The sequence below is a fragment of the Oncorhynchus nerka genome, linkage group LG26, assembly GCF_034236695.1.
Source record: "Oncorhynchus nerka isolate Pitt River linkage group LG26, Oner_Uvic_2.0, whole genome shotgun sequence".
Taxonomy (NCBI): Eukaryota; Metazoa; Chordata; class Actinopteri; order Salmoniformes; family Salmonidae; genus Oncorhynchus; species Oncorhynchus nerka.
Window position 1 is genome coordinate 29,250,530 of NC_088421.1, and position 19,690 is coordinate 29,270,219.

The 19,690-nt window shown below is 43.4% G+C and overlaps 1 protein-coding gene across 1 annotated transcript; it reads left to right on the forward strand.

The window, feature by feature from the left end:
• The first annotated feature begins 2,652 nt into the window (after positions 1-2,652).
• LOC115103522 (pyridoxal-dependent decarboxylase domain-containing protein 1-like) lies at positions 2,653-18,545 on the forward strand. The gene is made up of 23 exons (XM_065010361.1): positions 2,653-2,834; positions 4,450-4,526; positions 4,692-4,760; positions 4,903-4,983; positions 5,551-5,697; positions 5,776-5,969; positions 6,119-6,186; positions 8,889-8,967; positions 11,014-11,098; positions 11,209-11,257; positions 11,386-11,487; positions 11,694-11,819; positions 11,927-11,977; positions 13,777-13,837; positions 14,034-14,104; positions 14,187-14,292; positions 14,560-14,731; positions 14,884-14,999; positions 15,143-15,264; positions 15,437-15,529; positions 15,639-15,735; positions 15,834-15,932; positions 16,071-18,545. Exons 2-23 carry the CDS (start codon positions 4,450-4,452, stop codon positions 16,349-16,351), a joined length of 2,346 nt encoding a protein of 781 aa, XP_064866433.1. The 5' UTR covers positions 2,653-2,834; the 3' UTR covers positions 16,352-18,545.
• The last annotated feature ends 1,145 nt before the right edge of the window (positions 18,546-19,690 follow it).

Sequence of the window (19,690 nt, forward strand, 5' to 3'; positions counted from 1 at the left end):
TTCACTTCAATGGTTCATACATTTTTTGGTACCCTTCACCAGATCTGTGCCTCAACACAATCCTGTCTCGGAGCTCTACGGACGATTCCTTCAACCTCATGGCTTGGTTTTTGCTCTGACATGCACTGTCAACTGTGGGATCTTATATAAATAGGTGTGTGCCTTTCCAAATCAAGTCCAATCAATTAAATTTACCACAGGTGGACTCCAATCAGGTTGTAGAAACATCTCAAGGATGATTAATGGAAACCCACCTGAGCTCAATTTCGAGTCTCATAGCAAAAGTTCTGAATACTTCTGTAAATAAGGTATCTGTTTTTTATATGTAATACATTTTCTAATATTTCATTATGAGGTATTGTGTGTAGATTCATGCATTTTGTGCATTTTTCATGCACAAAAAATATATTTTATCCATTTTAGAATAAGGCTGTAACGTAGCAAAATGTGGAAAAAGGGAAGGGGAAGGGGTCTGAATACTTTCCGAATGCACTGTATATACAAATGTATGTGGACTCTCCATCAAATGAGTGGATTTGGCTTTTTCAGCCACACAGCCACGCAATCTCCATGGACAATCATTGGCAGTAGAATGGCCTTACTGGTCAATGACTTTCAACATGGCGCAGTCATAAGATGCCACCTTTCCAACAAGTAAGTTTGTCAAATTTCTTCCCTGCTAGAGCTGCTAAGGTCAACTATAAGTGCTGTTATTGTGAAGTGGAAACATTTAGGAGCAACAACTGGTCAGCCGTAAAGCGGTAGGCCACACACGCTCACAGAACGGGACCGCCGAGTGTTGAAGCGTGTAGTGCATAAAAATCATCTGTCCTAAGTTGCCATGCTCACTACCAAGTTCCAAACTGCCTATGGAAGCAATGTCAGCACAATAACTGTTCGTCAGGAACTTCATGAACTAAGTTTCCATGGCTGAGCAGCCGCACACAAGCCTAAGATCACCATGCGCAACGCCAAGCGTTGGCTGGAATGGTGTAAAGCTCGCCGCCATTGTACACTTGAGCAGTGGAGACGCGTTCTCTGGAGTGATGAATCGCACTTCACCATCTGGCAGTCCAACAGAAGAATCTGGGTTTGGCGGATGCCAGGAGAATGCTACCTGCCCGAATGCATAGTGCCAACTGTAAAGTTTGGTGGAGGAATAATGGTCAGGGGGTATTTTTCATGGTTGGGGCTATGCCCCTTAGTTCCAGTGAAGGGAAATCTTACCGCTACAGCATACAATGACATTCTAGACGATTCTGTGCTTCCAACTTTGTGACAACAGTTTGGGGAAGGCCCTTTCCTGTTTCAGCATGACAATGCCCCCATGCAGAAAGTGAGGTCCATACAGAAATGGTGTCGAGATCGGTGTAGAAGAACTTGACTGGCCTGCACAGAGCCCTGACCTCAACCCCATTGAACATCTTTGGGATGAATTGGAACGCCAACTGCGAGCCAGGCCTAATCACCAACATCAGTGCCCAACCTCACTAATGCTCTTGTGGCTGAATGGAAGCAAGTCCCCGCAGCAATGTTCCAACATCTAGTGGAAAGCCTTCCCAGAAGAACTGTTCTTCTGGGAAGCAGCAAAGGGGGGACCAACTCCATATTAATGCCCATGATTTTGGAATGAAATGTTCAACAAGCAGGTGTCCACATACTGTTGGTCATGTAGTGTACTTCTGGCACCTTCAAATGGGGGGACTTGATTCACAGTCCTTTAATTTCTAAACGGTAAAACAGATATTTATGAAAAAAACAACTAAATGATGACATTCTGTACTGTTGCCTCGTGTTCATTTTTTAAAATCTCAAATTCAAAATGCTGCAGTATAGAGCCAAATTAAAAGTTTCAGTATTACTGTCCAAATAATGACATAGTAATATAATTACATCCATATTCATTATTAGTCATCGTCATCTATTCTAGGGTACTACCACTGAGATATAATAATAAGAACGTGTACTGCACTCTGGGAGAATCTCAATTGCATTTCTTTGATTCTTAACTTCTTCTTTCTTCTTTCTCCTTTGACCTCATCCAATTGGGAGTGGTTTCCACGAGATAACACAAATCTGCTTTTTGGTCTTAATATAAGGTTAGGCATAAGGTTCTCTGTGTGGTTTTTAAAATTATTAAAAAAATTAACTAGGCAAGTCAGTTAAGAACAAGTTATTACTAACAATGACGGCCTACCAGGGAACAGTGGGTTAACCGACTTGTTCAGGGCAGAACGACAGATTTTTACCTTGTATCGAATCCCTGAGCTGACAACAATTTTTCAGTTATGGCCCAACACTCTAACCACTACCTGTTAAGGTTAGCTTTAAAATCAGATTTCAAGAAGATAAATTGTAAAATATATCACATTTGGACTTTTTGGATGTTTAATTCTCCCTCTGTTTGAAAACATCCTACCTTCACTGAAATAATCACTTATGTCTATGATGGACTGGTGCATTATGCACTAGATGCCCTGCTTTCATCCAAATAGATCATTACTTCAATGAATGGAGGAATTAATTACTAGGCTATTTCAAAGTATTACAGGATCCCAATTTTAAAATCCTGCACTCCACTGCCTGCTAATTAGCTAAGCACCTATCAGCCAATCAACATACACATTGGTGGTGAAGCAAGCGTAGCGATACGTCAGCTCTGCCAGCGTGGAATACGGAGCGCCAGTCCAGGAAGTTAAAATTTACAGGAGTTATCGGGATAACGAAGCTGTTCAGCCGTCAATATTATACTATCCCCCACGTCCATACAGAGTGGACAGGCGGCGTATCCTTTTCTCAAGCTTTCCAACTGTCTGAAGCCACCGCGTCACAAGGTAAGCACAAACGAGCTGTCAATCTTGGTGTGGTCCAAGTGGTAACGCTAGGCAAACTATGGCTAGCAATGCTAGTTAGGCTAACAGCACCAACAGCGGTAAGCCAGCTGTCATTGCGAAGAATTACGCGGAACTAGATTTATTTCATTTATTCACGCAATGCAATGTGGCATTTAACCCTTGCATGTCCTTGTTTTTTCATGACGTCAATTAAGAAGCTGCCACTTTCCAATCATGAAAGAGCGTATCGTGATGACGATGCTGCTAATTTGTTATGGATGGTCACGGATAACTGACTGACTAGCGCAGTTGCCGCGTTCAAAACATCTGTGAACTCTGAAATCTCCGACTTCAGCACGCCCAAGACAACTGAGAACGCGGGGGGGAACGAGCTCCGACTGGGAAAATCGTTTTAAACTACAATTCTGATGCTGGTGTTTTAACATGTAGAAAGGTCAATAATCACCGCTTTCAAGCCGGTTCTCGAAACATGCTGAAATGTCCTTTTTCATATCAGCAATAAATAAAAATATACACTTTAGCAATTTTGCACATACCCACAAGATGTGTGCTTCCAGTCGACGAACTACACTTTCCACAGTTACGATTACACACAGATATTTGGAGCATGCTAGATGGATATTTAGCATAGGTGGCCACCTATGTCTTCCGTAAACAAGTAATGCAACTTGGAGATATGGCTGTGTAGTATTTTCATTTGATATGGAAAATACTTTCCTTATGTTTCCAAAACCGTACGGCAAGCGATGCGTGTTATAGAGCAAGCGTCAGGGCTCTTAAACTCCCCTGGTCAGAACATACTTCAGTAGGCAGCCAGAGTCATCATGATCAAGGATGTTATTTGTTGCATAACAGACATTTTACTGAAAGACAAATATTTAGGCAGACCATAAATGTATTGAGTGGCACATTGTAGAGGCAGAAAATCCGGTTTGATGAAATCCGCCAGGTAATCCAACTCTATCACATAACAGGTGTATCCATAACCACACCCATTATCATTTCAGACAAATTAGGGCCTTGAGGCACCACTGGTAATGAATAGAAGTTATAGTCAGACTGTATTTACTTTCAACTGCTTCTCCAGTCACCTGGAATTGGTAATAACATGAGCTAGACTATGGTAGTCTGTTACATCATGCCAATGTCAATATTTGACTAATGTTAACAGTTAGATTGACCTCTGTCACCTATACCTCTGATCTACATCAATGTGCAGTCTAATAGGCGACAGAGGAGGGTAGAGGGAGGATTAGTGTTAAATATAAGGCTTTAGGGGTGGAGAGCGTAGCCTAGTGGTTGGACTAGTAACCGGAAGGTTGCGAGTTCAAACCCCCGAGCTGACAAGGTACAAACCTGTCGTTCTGCCCCTGAACAGACAGTTAACCCACTGTTCCCAGGCCGTCATTGAAAATAAGAATGTGTTAACTGACTTGCCTGGTTAAATAAAGTTTTTAAAAAAAAAAAAAAAAAAGAGAACTGAAAGATGTGTTTTTAGCTAGCCTCTGGCAATGGCTCTGTCTAACCCTGAGATTGAATGAGGTATTCATCTGCTTTAGTGTCTTTTTGCTCAGTCTCTGACTTCTGACCGTAGATGATGGTCGACCCCACACTCGCTGAAATGGGCAAGAACCTCAACGAGGCCATGAAGATCTTGGAGGATGGCCGAAAGTAAGCTTTTATGAATTGGTGTTTGTTCATAAAGATGTATTGACGAGTATTACACTGGTTGTTAATGACACGCATCTCTTCGCACATACTGTATGTTAACACAAGTCAGATGCACACACACCTGAAGGACTATCTGACGTGTTGGTTTTGTTTGTTTCTCTCCAGGGCATCAGAACCGGATGCAGATAGACGACAGTTCAGCAGGAGTAGTATCCCTGGACCCCTACAGGGGGAGTGAGTACAGTAGATACCCCTGTTTCTCACTTTCAATCTAGTATCTTTCTGTCTCTCTCACACATACAAATGCGGATGGTATTTCACAGAAGCAATGAGTTCCCTCAAGCAACGCGTTGTGTGTTTTGTTCCAAACTTCCAGTGGGCAGGATGTGGCCAGTATACTCCAGCTGGTCCAGAATCTCATGCATGACGATGAAGAGGAAGATAAGCCAAGCCATCGGTAGGTCTGACATTAAAACACCTCTACTGAGAGCACATGTCAGTTGGAAGGCCATCTTAGAATTTTCTTATCAGTATAATAAGAATTTCCAACTGAACAAAAATAAGTTGTTGATAATATCAATAAAAAATCTATCCGGTTTATTAAAGTTGCAACAGGGAGACACTTACAGGCCAGAGGCAGAGAAAAGGTCTATCTGGCCTAATGGAGACAAGCCCTTTATATTCTAATCAGACAGTACCAAGTGTTCTGTAAAAAAACAGCCCAAGAGGCTTGTAGGAAGTCAAAATAAATTGCAGTGACATTGTCAGCTGCTACAGAATCACACCGTGCTTCACAGAATACAGTAATAATCAGTGTCCTTGTACCTCCAGTCTGGTGTCAATCACTATCATCAGAACCTTGCACAAACAGAACGTGAAAACCTATAAATATGCTAAGCATTGTGTTAATCACTCTTCACTGTATATGAACTTTATTGTTCTTAAATATTCCCAATACAATCAGTATAACAACATCATGTCTTTGTGACCTCACTTCCTGTGCGTGTCGTGTCCCCCCCAGCAGGATGCAGAATGTCGGAGAGCAGGGTCACATGGCGTTGCTAGGACACAGCCTAGCAGCCTACATCTCAGTGCTGGACAGGGAGAGACTCAGGAAGCTGATCACACGCATCGCGTCTGACACAACACTCTGGCTCTGCAGACTCTTCAGGTGTGTGGGTCTGTCTGTCGAGTGCATGTGTGTGCTTGTTCCTGGTGCATTGCTAATTGGATTTTGATGTCCTGCCAGGTATGAGAGTGGCTCAGCATACTACCATGAAGATGACAGAGAGGGCCTGCTGAAGGTGTGTCGCCTGGTCATCAACACCCGCTATGAGGACTACTCCACAGAGGGCTACACCGTGCTCAACTCCAGACAGCCTGTGATTTACCAGAGCGCCACCTGCAGGCCTGGCCTGGGACAGCACCTCTGCAGCCAAGTAGGTGTAGAAGCAGGCATAGAAACGCATTGTGTGTTCTTACATGAAGACACACAGACAGACCTTTTTGATGTTACTTTAGTGTTATAAGAGCAGATATTTCAGAAGTTATTCAATGTAGATTGACTTTAACAGAAATCCTCTCTTCCTCAGCTGGTCTGCCTCTGTCCAGCCTGTGTACCGTCCCCTGTAACACCATGTTTGGATCCCAGCACCAAATGGTACATCAGCCTCATTTTAGATAGGGCACATACTTTTGGTAGTGTACATTGTATGTGGACACCTCATTCCAAAATGATGGGCATTAATATCGAGTTGGTCCCCCCACTTTGCTACTAAAACAGCCTCTACTCTTCTGGGAAGGCTTTCCATTAGATATTGGAACTTTGCTCTGGGGACTTGCTTCCATTCAGCCACAAGCGCATTAGTGAGGTTGGACTCTGATATTGGGCCTGGCTCGCAGTTGGTGTTCGATGGAGTTGAGGTCAGGGCTCTGTGCAGGCCAGTCAAGTTCTTCCACACCGATCTCAACAAACCATTTCTGTATGGACCTCGCTTTCTGCATGGGGGCATTGTCATGCTGAAACAGGAAAGGGCCTTCCCCAAACTGTTGTCACAAAGTTGGAAGCACAGAATCGTCTAGAATGTCATTGTATGCTGTAGCGGTAAGATTTCCCTTCACTGGAACTAAGGGGCATAGCCCGAACCATTAAAAATAGCCCCTGGCCAATGTTCCTCCTCCGCCAAACTTTACAGTTGGCACTATGCATTGGGGCAGGTAGTGTTCTCCTGGCATCCTCCAACCCCAGATTCGTCCGTCGGACTGCCAGATGGTGAAGCGTGATTCATCACTCCAGAGAAGGCGGCGAGCTTTACACCACTCCAGCTGACGCTTGGCATTGCGCATGGTGATATTAGGCTTGTGTGCGGCTGCTCAGCTATGGAAACCCATTTCATTAAGTTCCTGACAAACAGTTATTGTGCTGACATTCCATCCAGAGGCAGTTTGTAACTTGGTAGTGTGTGTTGCAACCGAGGACAGGTCATTTTTACGCACTTCAACACTGGTAGTCCCGTTCTGTGAGCTTGTGGGGCCTAACACTTCGCGGCTGAGCTGTTGTTGCTTCTAGACATTTCTACTTCACAATAACAGCACTTACAATTGACCGGGGTAGCTCTAGCAGGGCAGAAATTTGACAAACTGACTTGCTGGAAAGGTGGCATCCCATGGCGGTGCCACGTTGAAAGTCACTGAGCTTGATTTTATACACCTGCCAACAAAAATAGCCTAATCCACTAGTGTGAAGGGGTGTCCACATTCTTTGTGTATGTGTGTGTATGTATGTGTATATATACATACGTGTGTGGATCTATATCTACTCAGCAAAAAAAGAAACGTCCTCTCACTGTCAACTGTTTATTTTCAGCAAACTTAACATGTAAGTATTTGTATGAACATAACAAGATTCAACAACTGAGACATAAACTGAACAAGTTCACAGATGTGACTAACAGAAATGCAATAATGTGTCCCTGAACAACGGGGGGGGTCAAAATCAGTATATGGTGTTGCCACCAGCACTGCAGTACTTAATGCAGCATCTCCTCCTCATGGACTACGCCTGATTTGCCAGTTCTTGCTGTGGGATGTTACCCCACTCTTCCACCAAGGCACCTGCAAGTTCCCGGACATTTCTGGGGGGAATGGCCCCAGCCCTCACCCTCCAATCCAACAGGTCCCAGACGTGCTCAATGGGATTGAGATCCGGGCTCTTTGCTGGCCATGGCAGAACACTTACATTCCTGTTTTGCAGGAAATCACGCACAGAACGAGCAGTATGGCTGGTGGCATTGTCATGCTGGAGCGTCATGTCAGGATGAGCCTGCAGGAAAGGTAACATGAGGGAGGAGGATGTCTTCCCTGTAACGCACAGCGTTGAGTTTGCCTGCAATAACAACAAGCTCAGTCCAATGATAATGTGACACACCTCCCCAGACCATGAGGGACCTTCCAACTCCAAATCGGTCCCGCTCCAGAGTACAGGCCTCGGGGTAACACTCATTCCTTCGACAATAAATACAAATCCGACTATCACCTCTGGTGAGACAAAACCGCGACTTGTCAGGGAAGAGCACTTTTTTCCAGTCCTGTCTGGTCCAGTGACAGTGGGTTTGTGACGGTGATGTCTGGTGAGGACCTGCCTTACAACAGGTCTACAAGCCCTCAGTGCAGCCTCTCTCACCCTATTGGGGACAGTCTGAGTACTGATGGAGGTGTTGTGTGTTCCTGGTGTAACTCGGGCAGTTGTTGTTGCTGTCCTGTACCTGTCCCGCAGGTGTGATGTTCGGATGTACCGATCCTGTGCAGGTGTTGTTACATGTGGTATGCCACTGTGAGAACGATCAGCTGTCCGTCCTGTCTCCCTGTAGCGCTGTCTTAGGCGTCTCACAGTACGGACATTGCAATTTATTTTCCTGGCCACATCTGCATGCCTCCTTGCAGCATGCCTAAGGCACGTTCACGCAGATGAGCAGGGACCCTGGGCATCTTTCTTTTTGTGTTTTTCAGAGTCAGTAGAAAGGCCTCTTTAGTGTCCTGAGTTTTCATAACTGTGACCTTAATCGCCTACCTTCTGTAAGCTGTTAGTGTCTTAACGACTGTTCCACAGGTGCATGTTCATTAATTGTTTATGGTTCATTGAACAAGCATGGGAAACAGTATTTAAACAATGAAGATCTGTGAAGTTATTTGGATTTTTATGATTTATCTTTGAAAGACAGGGTCCTGAAAAAGGGACGTTTCTTTTTTTGTTGAGTTTATGCATTTAGGATACTGGGGTGCCTGTATGCGTACTACCTACCATACTACCCTGATCTTTAAATGGAAAACTATATGTCTCCCTGGGTGTTTTGCTGTTTGTAGGACATTGCGTTGCTGGACAAGCTGATTAGAGAGGATGTGGAGACTGGGAAGCTTCCATTGCTGTTGATTGCCAATGCTGGTCAGTGGGGAATTTTATCACCTTTTTAATACAAGAAATGGCTAAGAACACTCATCTACACTTTAAGTGTTTTATTTTCTCCAAGGTAGTGTCCTTATTGAAAAACCTAGCATGGTGACATACAACAAATGTATTATCTACAATGACGGCCTACCAAAAGGAACTGCTGCTGGAACAAAAAGTATGTACAGTGGGGCAAAAAAGTATTATCAGCCACCAATTGTGCAAATTCTCCCACTTAAAAATATGAGAGGCCTGTAATTTTCATCATAGGTACACTTCAACTATGACAGACAAAATGAGGAGAAAAAAAAATCCAGAAAATCACATTGTAGGATTTTTAATGAATTTATTTGCAAATTATGGTGGAAAAAAAACTTTTGTTATTGACCAAATATTTAATCTCGATACTTTGTTATATACCCTTTGTTGGCAATGACAGAGGTCAAACGTTTTCTGTAAGTCTTCACAAGGTTTTCACACACTGTTGCTGGTATTTTGGCCCATTCCTCCATGCAGATCTCCTCTAGAGCAGTGATGTTTTGGGGCTGTTGCTGGGCAACACGGACTTTCAATTCGCTCCAAAGATTTTCTATGGGGTTGAGATCTGGAGACTGGGTAGGCCACTCCAGGACCTTGAAATGCTTCTTGCGAAGCTACTCCTTCGTTGCCCGGGCGGTGTGTTTGGGTTCATTGTCATGCTGAAAGACCCAGCCACGTTTCATCTTCAATGCCCTTGCTGATGGAATGAGGTTTTCACTCAAAATCTCACGATACATGGCCCCATTCATTCTTTCCTTTACACGGATCAGTCGTCCTGGTCCCTTTGCAGAAAAACAGCCTCAAAGCATGAGGTTTCCACCCCCATGCTTCACAGTAGATATGGTGTTCTTTGGATGCAACTCCGCATTCTTTGTCCTCCAAAAACGACAAGCTGAGTTTTTTTTAACCAAAAAGTTATATTTTGGTTTCATCTGACCATATGACATTCTCCCAATCTTCTTCTGGATCATCCAAATGCTCTTTAGTAAACTTCAGACGGGCCTGGACATGTACTGGCTTAAGCAGGGGGACACGTCTGGCACTGCAAGATTTGAGTCCCTGGTGGCGTAGTGTGTTACTGATGGTAGGCTTTGTTACTTTGGTCCCAGCTCTCTCCAGGTCATTCACTAGGTCCCCCCGTGTGGTTCTGGGATTTTTGCTCACCGTTCTTGTGCTAAATGACTTAAATGTAATGTAAATGTAAATTTTGACCCCACGGGGTAAGATCTTGCGTGGAGCCCCAGATCGAGGGAGATTATCAGTGGTCTTGTATGTCTTCCATTTCCTAATAATTGCTCCCACAGTTGATTTCTTCAAACCAAGCTGCTTACCAATTGCAGATTCAGTCTTCCCAGCCTGGTGCAGGTCTACAATTTTGTTTCTGGTGTCCTTTGACAGCTCTTTGGTCTTGGCCATAGTGGAGTTTGGAGTGTGACTGTTTGAGGTTGTGGACAGGTGTCTTTTATACTGATAACAAGTTCAAACAGGTGCCATTAATACAGGTAACGAGTGGAGGACAGAGGAGCCTCTTAAAGAAGTTACAGGTCTGTGAGATCCAGAAATCTTGCTTGTTTGTAGGCGACCAAATACTTATTTTCCACCATAATTTGCACATAAATTCTTACAATGTGATTTTCCAGATTTTTTTTTTTTCTTATTTTGTCTGTCATAGTTGAAGTGTACATATGATGAAAATGACAGGCCTCTCATCTTTTTAAGTGGGAGAACTTGCACAATTGGTGGCTGACTAAATACTTTTTTGCCCCACTGTATGTACGTGTTCACACATCGCAACATGGAGGCCTAAGACGACAACACAACATGGTAGCAACACGCATAGTATTACACTCTAAAGTGAAACAATGTTTACCCCTTGACCAACCAGGATGTTATTGTATGACTTACCTGGTCAAATAAAGGTTAAATCAACATGTCTATCACTGACTTATTGACCAAGACGTACTGCAGAGTGACTCAGAGCGTACTCACTGCCTGTCTTCCCAGGCACCCCTGGGGCGGGACACACAGACAAGCTGGGCCGTCTAAAGGAGCTGTGTGAACAGTATGGCATGTGGCTCCACATAGAAGGGTGGGTAACAACATTACACATACTTGTAATACTTGTAATATGTCTTTAACCAACCATGTTGGAGGGGTTTGTAAATGCTTTATAACTGCTTGGTCTTTTCTGTCTCTCAGGGTCAACTTGGCCACCCTGGCTCTGTGGGAGGTCTCATCCCCCGTGACGGTACGTATAGGATATGCTCTCCCATTCTGTGACCCTCAGAACTCTAAATGAATACACTGTAAGATGCCTGTATAGTACGGTAATGTAATATGTCTACTATGTGTCTTTGCCCCCTCCCCTGTCCCCAGGCGGCCACCAGGAGTGACAGTATGACCCTGACCCTGGGTCCGTGGCTGGGCCTGCCTGCTGTCCCAGCTGTCACCCTCTACAGACACGAGGACCCAGCCCTGGTACGCTTTCTCCTTCCTGTTCTCTTCTTTGGTATCCCCTCTTAACTCTCTCCCTGTCTGTAGCTGTAGGGCCTTTAAACTTGCATCCTTCCTTCCTGCCTCCCTGGAAGTTACTAGAGATCTGATATGACTGGATTGGTGAAAGCTATGTGGTGGAATCTTTGCTTTCACCTATCCATTTGAGTTCTCTCTCTCTCCCGTCTTAGTCTCTGGCAGCTGGTTTGACCTCCAGTCAGCCAGTAGAGAAGCTGCGTGCCCTGCCTCTCTGGCTCTCCCTGCAGTACCTGGGCCATGATGGGATAGTGGAAAAGATTAGACACGCTGTAGAGCTTGTAAGTACCTTGGGTTAGTAATTACCATGTAGGTTAGCGATCTGTATTCATTTCTATCACCTTACTACTAACAAACTGACCTGTGTTGTATCTCTTTTTGTCTGTAGAGCCAACAGCTTCTGGAGAAACTGAAGACTCTGGCTTCCATAAAGACTTCAGTAGGTCCACAACTTGCTGTTTAACTATCTACTACTATTAATGTGTGTGGAAAGCATTTATGCATTGAGGCTGTTCTAAGCAGTCATAAGCTGTTTATTGTTTTTAATAACGCACTATGGGTGTTAACGAAGGCACTATAAAGCCATTACACATAGGTGAGTCATATGATGAAGGCCCCCAATATATGAGCTTTTGCTTGTTAAGTTTTAAGATACGATAACTTAGGAAAACAATCATAAGATCACACACAACACACATTTATAAAGATGTGGGCGTCTGACGTCTGTTTTGTCATCAGGTTGAGCTTGACTCTGAGATCTCTTTCGTCGATGCTTTGACTATGGTAAAGAAACAGCACTGAGCCTCGCTAACAGAGACCTCTGTCATACTGTCGCTAAACAAAGACCTTGTTCACAGGCATCAGCTCTGAGCAGATGGTGACCTTTATATAATCTGAAACAGAGTGTGAATATGATGTACACATGTAGACGATATAGAGATCCTTGGAACGGTGCAGTAACTGCTGAAGCTGATCTGGTGAACAAGCAGTGTGTGTGGGTCTGGTTACTGTGTTGATGGTGGCTTTGAGTACTGTTTGTTGTAGTGAAGTGTGTGTGTATACTGTAGATAGTGAGCTGTTGGGTTGCCTTGGTTACAGGGTGTGGTGTCTCTCTCTCGGATCCCGCCGATCTCAGGGGGCTCTCTACGGGACTTGCTGGGCTCTCTCATTCTGTCTATTGTAGGTGGGACCAACCCTCTTTTCCCTGCCTGCTTCCCCCCTTTCTCTGTTTCACTCTGTACCTGACCATGTTTGTCCACCTGAATGCCCTGAAAGGCACTGTTTGAGACACCGCTCAAATCGAGGGCACTCATTTGCTAAAACTGCAATCAGTCCACTCCTGGTTCCTGTCCAATCATCACTACAGGCATGTTTTAGGCACAGCAGAGAATGTCCTGTCCCCCCACCACCACGTCTTCACAGAATCCTGATGACTCTAAAGTTTAACTTTGTCCCAGGCGTCATCAGATGGACCTCACTGTGTTTACATAACTTCCTTGTTAGGGTACAACAGTAACAATCCAACATGTCACTTCAACCGGGGTGGCAGGGTAGCCTAGTGGTTAGAGCGTTGGACTAGTAAACGGAAGGTTGCAAGTTCAAATCCCCAAGCTGACAAGGTACACTGTTCCTAGGCCGTCATTGAAAATAAGAATTTGTTCTTGCCTAGTTAAATAGTTTTTTTTTTTTTTTAAACAGTCAATCCTGCTATGGGTACTGTGTAGTACATACCTTACTGTGAATTGTTAGAGGTGGGTATAAATTACCAGGAGGAAAGAGTAGTCTTTTCTGTGCTGGGATTTTCTCCAAAACTAACATTTACCCAAAACTAACATTTACCCAACTCAATGATTTATGTACAAAGTATACACAGTACATAAATATAATGGTCAGTTGTGGATTTGTCGTAGGTTGTAAGAGTTAGTCATGTATATAAAGTCCATGGAAAACACAGACATGTCCATTGTGAATGTAAGTCATAGGCATTGACATTTATGCCCAAACATTTTACTTTTTTTAAAGCTGCATGATTTAACAATCTCCGTGACTGCTCAAACAGAGGATGTGTGTCACAAACCCAGGCATCTCCATAGCATCACATCACACAGCTTCTCCAGCCCATTCTCACACAGTACACCTGTTTGCATGTTAATGATGACAGTTTTTTAAAGATCAAAGGTTATGATCCTGGATGTGTGGAACCTCACCTGTGTGTCTCTTACCTTTCCTGTGCTGCAGGTGGAGGATGAGCTCAACTCTCCAGTAGTAGTGTTCAGGTTCTCCCAGGAGACCAGTGCAGGTGAGTGGTTAACATTACTCTTCCTGTTCCAACACCATTTTCCTCAACTAACCAGGAACTCTTATTCAGCTGCATCCAACTTACTTTAGATGCAATGTGTGCATTCAAATGAGTATCATGTAAATGGACAATGCATTTGAATTTGGCATGTTATATGTAATAGGTCAAAATGCTATGCCCTCTTCCCTCTACTCAGAATCCAGTGGTGGTTCTGTGGAGGGCTACTTTGCTGGAGAGAGAGAAGTGCTAGATTCCCTCAACAGATGGGTGAGCATTTGTATACATGTGAAATGGGTGAGACCATGTTGGTTGCTTGGTTGGTTGGTTGATTGATTGTGTCTGCCTGTAGCTGTGTGAGCGGTTGGCACAGCTGGTGCCCGCCAGCGGGGTAGACATAGTGGAGTTGGAGGACGAGGGCACCTGTGTCCGCTTCACCCCTCTTATGACCGCCGCAGGTAACACAGACACACACACACACACACACACATCATAAAGAAAGGGACACACACACACATCATAAAGAAAGGCACACACTCACCTGTAAAATAAACATTCACATGTGAGAGACACACCTGTTAGATATACCATAATTTGTATTACGCACACTCACCTGTACAGTTAATGAAGAACCCCTGATCATCATCAGTCAGGCACAACTCTCCTTTTGTTGACCCTGTAGCTGTTGACCTCTGAACTCTGCCCTCTGACCTGTTCCCTCCCAGCCCTGGGGACCCAGAGGTGTGACGTGGATCTGCTGGTGGAGCGGTTGACTGAGCTGGTTCCTGTGCTGAACTGTACGCTGCGTCTCAGACTGGACTTCAGAGAGGAGGTGTACCGCCACTCTGCCCTCAGTTACATAGAGGACCTCAACTGGCCTGGCCTGGGAGCCGTCAGGTAGGAATATACTGTTATTCATTCAGTATTTATATCATTAGTAGCTATGTAATTACCATTTTACATGCCATTTCATAGTAAATACCTGGTCATTTCTGTACAGTAAAATTATGTACAACTTGTCCACAAAATGATTGTGTGTATCCACTCAGGTATGAGCCGAGGACTGAGGAGCTGAACGACAGTAAGAGACAGCTGGAGGTGGAGAAGATCAACAGTGAGCTGCTGGTGAAACTAAGGGAACTGGATGCAGATCTCTTCTCCACCGGTCAGTACTGTGCCTGTCCACAGCACAGAGCTCCTTTTATCACATCTGACACTCAAGGTTTCATTATTTCCCTCAAGGAATGATTCAGACCTGGTTCTGATTCTGCCTGCTTTACCTCTTAACTTCTCTCCCTCCATCCTCAGGCCTGGAGTTCGGACCCGAGAAGGACTGCATATTTATTGGCATGGCAACGGAGGACCTAGACGTGGCAGAGCTAGTGGATACGATAGCCGCCCTGGGGAGGGACATAGAGGAAAACGGCAGGGTAACGCTATCTCCTTCTACTCTGTTTACCTACAGTCTGTCACTTCCTTCAACATGGCTGGTACTTCCAGATTATATAGATTTTTGATGATAAAATGTAATAATCTATGCAATACTACAATTGCATTGATTGAGTTGTAAATGACTTTTCTTCTGTCCCATCTTGTCACTAGCTATTAGAGAACATGACAGAGGTGGTGAGGAAAGGCATCCAGGAGGCAGAGCTCCAGCTCCAGAAAGACAACCAGGACAAACTCATGGAGGAGGTGTGTGTGCGCGTGTTTTTGTATGTGTATGACATTAATCAATACTTTGTATACATGCACATTTTATGGACTGATTTGTATTTTTAAAAATGCATCATCTCTCTCTCAGGGTGTGTTGAGACAGATTCCTCTGGTCGGCTCCGTGTTGAACTGGTTCTCTCCGTTCCAGAGCACTGTGAAGGGCAGAACCTTTAACCTGGCTGCAGGTACACAACTGTGTGTGTGTGTGTGTGTGTGTGCCTGCTCCTAGGTTGCTCCTGTACATCTGCATTCCGATGGTATATTAAGTGACTGTTTCCCATAGGTTCCCTGGACTCCACAGAGCCCACCTACTCCATGAAGGCCCAGACAGGTGGGCTGGCGTCGCCAGAAACCCCTACCTCCTCTGCCAAGAGACTGCCAGGTATGGTCTCACAGAATCTATAGATGGGATATTCTTGTTCTTTCGCAGTCATTCTCTTTTAAAATCAAGGGACATATTTTATTTATAAAAAAATACTGGAAATCTTAGACTACTGTTCTCTTTTTCCTCCACTTGCAGGACAGAGGCTGTTCCGGCGCGAGGGTGCGGGTGGCTCTGACTCCCACAGTGAGACCAGCTCCGTGGGCCAGGCTGAGGAGCTCTCCAGGGAGAGGTTCCCACAACCCACCACACCCACCCCACCTTCCCCTGTCCCAGACGAGGCGGTTTCCGTGGTCCCTGAGAGCCCAGAGACCCCCCAGAGACCCCCCACGCAGGAGAACGGCGAGGTGGGTACACAGGAAGAGGAGGAGAGAGAGCCTGTGGGCCAGGAGGCACCAGTGGAGGAGATGGGCAGATAGGACAGCCCCCAGAGCAGGGTTATTTGAAACCAGCTCTGAAAGGTTCCAGGCCAGTTCAGCAGGTGTTGCAGAGCAGGGATTCATTCCATTCTCAAATAATTCTCCCTTGCATCTTTTCTTGACAACTGTTATACATCTAAAGGGACTGGAAACTGTGGTGAGAGATAATTAGACAGCAACGGTTTCACTTAGCCTACCAGAAGGGTAGGGAGTGCTTTTGTCATTTTATCTATATTCTTTCTTTCCAATCCCTTGATGACTGGGAGAGGTCAAGGACAAAGGGAAGGAACCAGGATTTCAGGATGGAATCCAGCCTTAGTCTCTAGGGTTGTGTCTGAGGACTCAATCATTGTGGGTTAATAAATAACTATGTAGGAGTAGGACCTAAGAACTCCGGTCAAGCAGGAACTACACCTGAGGCAGGGAGTCAAAGGTGAAGGGTCGTCTGAGGACTTCCTGGTTCATGGCCTCCACTACTTCAGTCGGTCTCGTCATGGCCCGGAGGTAAAACAGCTTATATGCAAGCCAAGTAACGTGTGACTAACACTGGAAATAAAACAATTTTATTTTGTATGTAATGTATGCGCACCTATTTCTATCCACTCAATCACCATCATGATCAGTAAAACCAGATCTATATAGAGGGAAATGTAGTAGAAAAATGAAAGCATACTGTGATATGAATTGAACGAGAGAATACACACACCCACCTGCTTCTGATCTTTAAACACACCCACAGTATATGTGCACTACCCCAATAGACCCTCCACGGTTTGTCAAACACCCTCCTGTTAGTTTTTGCACATACTTCAGTCTGATTGGTGGATGTTTTCTTTTACAATAAATGTATGTTTTTAATAATATGACCAATGGGGCCAACATTTCCTTACATTCACAAGCAAAGTCTTGCTTTACATGATTATTATTTATTTTTTTCTTTGCCAAAAAATATAGTGGCTGTAAGTTATGTTGATGTTTCCTGTGAGAAAGACATACTGTAGCTATTATAATGCCTAGACTGATGATAGCATATTTGCAGGTTAAAGGATTTGGTTTTGATGCAGGGTTGTTTAAAAATATATATCTATTCCATTTGTTCTGTCCATTATTATTACTGCACTACCTTATGTAATGTTACACATAGTATGTGTTAATCAACCTTTTTCAATGCATTTTATTTTTTAATTCTCAAAATAAGTCTAATTTGTTGCAATAACTAGTTTGAATTATGATTCCTAACTTTAAATGATACAACTATTTCTGTCCTGCTTCCATTAATCTCTTTGATTTCGCATACCTTTTCTCTAAGCCCTTTGTCAAGGATCCAGTTTGATGTTCCTTCCATACCATTAACTTCTCTCTTTTGAAGACATCTAGAGAATTGAACTATTCTCGACCTACAGCTCTAAGGGGGTTTACGACATATTTTGTACACAGTTGTAATTATTGAAATGAAAGGTGTTACATTCTCGTTGTCCAATCGTATTTCTGCTATGTAGTCATACAAATTATTGACAGACTATTGACATTACAATGACTTTCAAATGTGATGAATCATTTGCTTATAAAACTGCTTTTGTATCCACTGTACAACACTGTCCCGTTAGACATTTTTATATCCAAAGCAGACAGAATGGAATGAGCTTATACTTAAGAAAAACTTCATTTAGGATGTGCACTTAACTTGAAAATACAACTGTAATTGTTGTCTTCTGAATTGATACTATAAAGATGATCTTGGTTCACTGTACGTACTCTGATATACAACAAATGGAAATTATATCTGTTTAATGTCGTAAGGCTTTATGTCTTTATCACCTTACTTTATTGAGGACATTGTTTTCATGTTCATTAAACATGTCTGTACATGTTACTTTTTATTCCGCTCCTAATCAGCAATTCTGGTGCAATAATCTGCTCATAGCAAAGAGAAAAATAACTGATATTTAATGTTGAACTGGGAGCGTTATTTTTGATACACCATTAATTTAGTTTTCTGAAGTGAAAATATTTAATAGATTAATGTTTTAAGGACATAGGTTGTTGAAGTACTTACTGCACTAATCTCATTGAAGTTCAATGCCTGTTTCTCAAAGATGTCTGGAAAAACACTGGTCAAATGTAATTTCATGGGATGGAAAGAGGGATGTATTGAAGAATCCAATCAGCTTTATTAAAACATGATATAAAACAGGTTTGTGTCATCAATCATTTGCAGGTACTCTTGAATTTACAAGTCAAAGGTGTTAATCAAATTGTTAGTTACCAGTAATTCCACAGTCAACATCATTGAAATCCTGATTTAGTACCAATGTCAGGTTGATGTGTTTATCCCTGTCAGAAATAATCAATAGAATCAGTATGGGGAATTTAAGAACCCAAATACACACTGCAATGCTCACACTTTTTCCTGAATGTTATTTCGCCCTGCTTTCCTTGATGCGCCGTTTTGTGCTGCTGGACATTGTCTTCCCCTAGTGGCAAAATTAGTACTTTGCACCAAGGCCTCAGCTGAACCTCAGCAGTGTCCATACAGAACAAAATGATAAACGCAACATGCCGTGTTGGTCCCATGTTTCATGAGCTGAAATAAGATCCCACAAATGATCCATACGCATAAAAAGCTTAACTCAAGTTTTGTGCACAGCATTTATTTACATCCGTTAGTGGGTATTTCTCATTTGCCAAGATAATCCAGCCACCTGACATATCAAGAAGTATGAGTATTTATGTCTGTATTAAAGACCTTTTGTTGGGAAAAACTCATTCTGGTTGGCTTGTGGCTCCCCAGTCACGTTAAATCCATAGATTAGGGCCTAACAAATATATTTCAATTGACTGATTTCCTTCTATGAACAGTAACTCACTAAACACGTTGAATTTGTTGCATGTTGAGTTTATTTTTTTCAGTATGGTTCAAAATGAACTAAACTTGCATGTTTACTTATGTGAAAATGACTGCAATGCCGTTAGCTACCCACTGTCTGTCAATAGAGAAGGCCTACACTGTGGAAAGAACTCAAACTCAGACAGGCCTATACAAAAATATCCAATGGTAGTTTGTTACAGATGCACTTCCTAGATTTTTTTAGGTAATTCAATTTAAGTTTAAACGGGATACGTGTGTTCTGTAAATAATTATTTTCAGTGTTCAGACTGGCCTTTGAGCGTCTCGTGCAACGTTTGCCGAATCGGAACTAAAAAATGTTGAACCTGCAAGATGGGTCAGCAACGTTGACGTAAAAAGTGTGCTTTCCGTGTGTATGGAAATGTAGTTTTCTCGCTTCCTCCATTACGTTCTACTGGATAACTGCGACACGTGTAATGCACAGCATCTCC

Excerpts from the sequence above, each read along its gene's own strand:
- LOC115103522 (XM_065010361.1), top strand. The coding sequence starts at position 4,450 with ATGATGGTCGACCCCACACTCGCTGAAATGGGCAAGAACCTCAACGAG. Across the intron at positions 4,527-4,691 it reads ATCTTGGAGGATGGCCGAAA|GGCATCAGAACCGGATGCAG; the intron begins GTAAGCTTTTAT and ends GTTTCTCTCCAG. Across the intron at positions 15,000-15,142 it reads TGCAGATCTCTTCTCCACCG|GCCTGGAGTTCGGACCCGAG; the intron begins GTCAGTACTGTG and ends CTCCATCCTCAG.